The sequence below is a fragment of the Nanorana parkeri genome, unplaced genomic scaffold (genome assembly GCF_000935625.1).
Source record: "Nanorana parkeri isolate BGI_ZX_2015 unplaced genomic scaffold, ASM93562v1 scaffold759, whole genome shotgun sequence".
Taxonomy (NCBI): Eukaryota; Metazoa; Chordata; class Amphibia; order Anura; family Dicroglossidae; genus Nanorana; species Nanorana parkeri.
Window position 1 is genome coordinate 327,844 of NW_017307027.1, and position 4,782 is coordinate 332,625.

A 4,782-nucleotide genomic window follows, 5' to 3' on the forward strand; every position below is an offset into this window, starting at 1 on the left:
GCAATGGGCTGGAGAGAAGCCTCATAGAAATTCAAGCACCCAGATAACCCAGGAGGCAGTGGTGAGGCACAACCCCCCTGCCGTAAACCCATATACAGTACTTAAAAAGTGCGTGCTCTTTTCTTAGTTAAACATATATAAAATAAATGTACCAGTTTTATCAGTAACATCTGCAGTGGGTGTTGGTATTCCTCTGCGATCAAAGGTCCGATTTGTTTTCTTAAATTGAATTATTTTAGAATTTAAGTGCCACACCGGGCAGATATAAGTTTATTCAAAGACAAATATTTAACAGAAGCCAACACATTTTAGGACACGGGTGCCCACAATGTTTCGCCTGAACTACTTTTCAAATGATGAGCTCAATGAGATCTACCAACGAAAGAACACCTACATTCAGGGGTTGGAGATTCCTGGCCAACGCAATCTGCAATAATTGGGTCCATTCAGGTTCAAGGGGCCAAACGTAATGTGAGGCGTGGGACTCAGGTAAGCCAATCTGCTTTACTCCGATCCCCTAGACAAAAACGAGCACTTAACCCTTGCACTGCAATTGCACTTTCAGAGATGGATTTCAAAAGTGATATTAAAGTAAAAAGGATCTTTAAGCTATTTCAGATGCTACGAAAGAACCAATACCGGCGCCTCCGGTTGCAAGATGGGCTGGTTTTAAAGTTGGTTTAAACACCCAAAAGGCAGCTCTCACTGGTCAAAAAGACCATCGATCTAGGAAACAAGGGACAAGACAGAGCGCCTCCATAGTGTAAAAGGGTAATTTATTTGTACAACACGCAAATGAAAATGTACTTACAGGAAAGTCGGTAGTTAAAAGCATACAAATGGTGATGAAGTATAAAATCTCTAGCAGCGGAAGTCTGAAGGAGTACAACACATCAGCGTCATCTGCCCCCTTGAGTTCAAAAGGTCTACGCCCCCTTCATCAGAAACAGAGGCCCCTGAAACGCGTAGACCTTTTGAACTCAAGGGGGCAGAGGACGCTGATGTGTCGTGGCTTATTCATATGGAAATAGCTCCGCCCATTCTTATGTACATATCACAGTTGAGGCTATTTTCAGTGGGGGGCCAGTAGCCCCCATCTTAATTTTGGTTGCCCCTGTCTGCCTGACATCTTGTGTCCGGGTTTCTGCTGCCATGAAACCCAAACACAGCATTCAAAACCTGGACTGTCCGGGTGAATCCTGGACAGGTGGCAACCCTACGCGAAGCCCGCATTTTATGCATGTTCACGGAAATGTGGCAAAACACACAACGCATCTGACAGGAAGACATGCATTTTTGCTGTGCGTTTGCGTGCATGAATACACGCACAAATGTGGAGGCAAGACATGCAGAACGTGTGTCGCAAAATCTGCTACATGAGCTTTTTTGACACTTGTTTGAACTCAATGGGGACCTGCAAACGTGACGTGTGTTCATGCCATGTGAACATGGGCTAAAAGTACAATGACTCCCTATCACGCCCAGCAGACAGTAATCCCCCATATAAGCCGGACACACTACAATAGAACATTATAACAGACACATTGTAACTGATACACAGCATCTCCCATAGACACAGCGCACGGCTACCCCCAGTCAAGGTGCATTCGTCCCATATACTCCGCTAACAGCGAAAACCACGCCCCTCTCCGGCCCCCTCACTGACGTCACTTCCGTCCCCGAACCCACTTTGGCACAGTGCATAGTAAGCAGGGACAGCTGTGCGGGGACGGGCGGAATGTGTGACAGTGGCGGACAGGAGTGTGCTGACAACCAGCTCTGAGCAGACACACAGGACCGGTGACACGGGGGACTACCGGACGGAGCGTCAGTCAGTTGTTTGTAGTGTGCAGAGCCATAAGTAGAATGGGACATATAGGTGAGGCTGACACCGTCTAATGGTCGCTCATTGTGGCAGGATGGTCATTGCACTGGGACTGACACCGGAACACAGCCGGGACACACGGAGGACTGACACAGTGTCACCATATTGTGATAGACATGTGAGACTTCCACTCAGCTGTCACTGGGACTGAAATGAGCTGAGTATGGACTCCAGGACCAGGTGAGAGCTGATCGCTGTGTGTGTACTGCCCCGACCTGTCATAGATCGTGCGATCCCACAACTGACATATGTCATGCATTCTGTCCCTGGTATTAACACACAGCACTCCTTGCTGTTCCCTGTCCCCCTGTAACAGAGTTATATTACCTGTTGCCCCATTCACACTTGTGTCTGGGACACTCCCCCTTACCTCCATCAGACTTAATGGGGGGAATGTATCAAAACTGGCACAGTTGCCCATGGCAACCAATCAGCTTCTGTCTTTCATTTATTCATTTAAGCTTTGCAAAGAAACTGATTGCAAAAAGAAAGAGAGAAGGTGATTGGTCGCCATGGGCAACTGCTCTAGATTCTGTCTGCTCCATTTTTGATCAATTCCCCCCAATGTGTTAATGTGAACAGCTGTGAGTGATCGGATATGCAGCCATGACCTGTGGATGATCAACCTTGCAAGCTAGGGGCGATCACCTGCAGGTATTTGCGGCATGTCTGATTAGATGCAAAATGGCTGTGGACACTGTTAGCTGCCATCACCCAACACTCATTTGCATGTAATTGAACATGAAGCAATTTCCTGGGGGTGATGCCCCCCCTTCCCCCGGATGCAAACAGTTTGCATCAAGGGGTGATCACTGCATGTCTGATTACATGTGAACGGCTGTGGGTGCTGTCAGCTGTCATTACCCGCAGCCATATGCATATAATCGGACATGCAGGGATAACCTGCGGATGATCACCACCCTGGACACAGTTTTAATCAAGAGGTGATCATCCGCAGGTAACCGCTGCATCTCTGATGACGACATGTCAATGGCTGTTGGCATTACCCGCAACCAATCATTTATAATCGGACATGCAGTGGTAACCTGCGGATGATCACCCCCCGGACACAGTTTGCATCAAGGGGTGATCATCCGCAGGCAATTGCTGCTTGTCTGATGGCATGTCAATGGCTGTGGGTGCTATCAGCTGTCATTACCCGCAGCCAATCATTTATAATCGGACATGCAGTGGTAACCTGCGGATGATCACCCCCCGGACACAGTTTGCATCAAGGGGTGATCATCCGCAGGCAATTGCTGCTTGTCTGATGGCATGTCAATGGCTGTGGGTGCTATCAGCTGTCATTACCCGCAGCCAATCATTTATAATCGGACATGCAGTGGTAACCTGTGGATGATCACCCTCGGACACAGTTTGCATCAAGGGGTGGTCATCCGCAGGTAATCGCGGCTTGTCTGATGACATGTGAACAGCTGTGGGCACTCTCAGCTGTCATTGCTTTGTATAGTGCGTTCCACCTGCAGCTGTTCACATGGACACCACTGAGTCAAATGGAGGAATTTGTGAGACTGCCCCAAAGGTGAGAGTGCATGAGGCCTAAGGCTTCATTCCCACCAGCACTGCTGTGTTGAGCTTAAGCGCAGGAGCAATTATCTGGGAAGTCCAAACAAAGTTCCTGCTTCACTGATCACTTTTCCTGCGTTTAGAAGTTCCTGCTTAAGATACAGTTCACACTGTCTTCAGGCGATTCTGAATATTTTTTTCCCCCCGCATATTTCATGCCTGAGCTGTTTTTTGTTTTAGCCAATTTAACTAGTTACTTCAGGAGGAGGAGACAGTTGTTAGGAGCAAAATCATGTCGGAAAAACGTGTTCTGAGTATTTTTCTAAACTCGACTAAACTCGACTAAGTGCAGCTACAAGTTCAGTCTGAATGATGCCATTGAAAACTCATTACTGGAATTTATATGCATTTAGAAATGGGCTTTAAAGCAGAACTCCCAGATAAAAAAAATGTTTAACCCTTTCAGTGAGGCTACCCCTGCACTGCAAGGGTTAAGTGCTATTTTTTCTAGGTGCTAAAATTCCAAAGTTATACTCACGCAATCCTCCGAGCCGGGTTGCTCTTAGATCGGTCCTTCCAGCCTCTCTCCCCCTCTGCTGCAGTGATTAGGGCTGCAACTAATGATTATTTTCATAATTGGTTATTTGGCTGATATATAGATTTATTTTTAATATATGTACTCTAAGCTCATGGCGCTAGAATAGCTTCAGCCAAGGAATGGCAGCTGCCAGTGGCAACATTCCACAGATGACGGCTGAATTTAAATACAGCAGGTAGTGGGCTGGTGCAATAGCCAGCCTGCTATTGGCCATTTCAAATTGCAATAGCCAATAGTAGGCTGTCTATTGCACCCGCCTGCTATGCCCTCCTCCCAGCGTGGAGGAGCGAGCTAGCGGATCCAACCAACTAATCGATAATGAGAATAGTTGTCAACTATTCTCATTATCGATGAATCACTTTGTTGCAGCCCTAGTCCCTTGCCGACCACACGTCCAGTACACAGTCTATAGAACGTGATCACTCACGAGACCTTAGACCACTGCAGCGGAAGGGCAGTGAGGCGGAAGTGACCGTTCTAAGAGCAAACCAGCTTGGAGGACTGGGTGACTATAACTTTGGTATTTTTGAACCTAGATTAAAATGAGCCCTTAACCCCTTGTAGCACGGGGGCAGCTCCACTGCAAGGGTTACGCATTTTCTTCACCCGGAGTTCTGCTTTAAACACACATAGACGCAGGTTTGACACTGCAAGTGTGAATGAGGCCTTCATCTGTTATGTTTGTTTCCTTTCATGGGCCAAGCTGTCCAGCAAAAGTGGCAGCTAGAGGGTTGAGACAAACTGTTGACCACTGACGTGGGTGGGGGGGTGG

At 47.4% G+C, this 4,782-nt stretch overlaps 1 protein-coding gene across 1 annotated transcript in view; it reads left to right on the top strand.

Annotated features, from left to right (window-relative positions):
• Nucleotides 1-1,856: 1,856 nt before the first annotated feature.
• DENND1B (DENN domain containing 1B) overlaps nucleotides 1,857-4,782 on the top strand; it is a 191,639-nt gene continuing 188,713 nt past the window's right edge. The window contains exon 1 of the mRNA XM_018564545.1: nucleotides 1,857-2,065. Coding sequence (XP_018420047.1) covers nucleotides 2,049-2,065 — 17 coding nt within the window. The 5' untranslated portion in view covers nucleotides 1,857-2,048. The remainder of the gene's footprint in view (nucleotides 2,066-4,782) is intronic.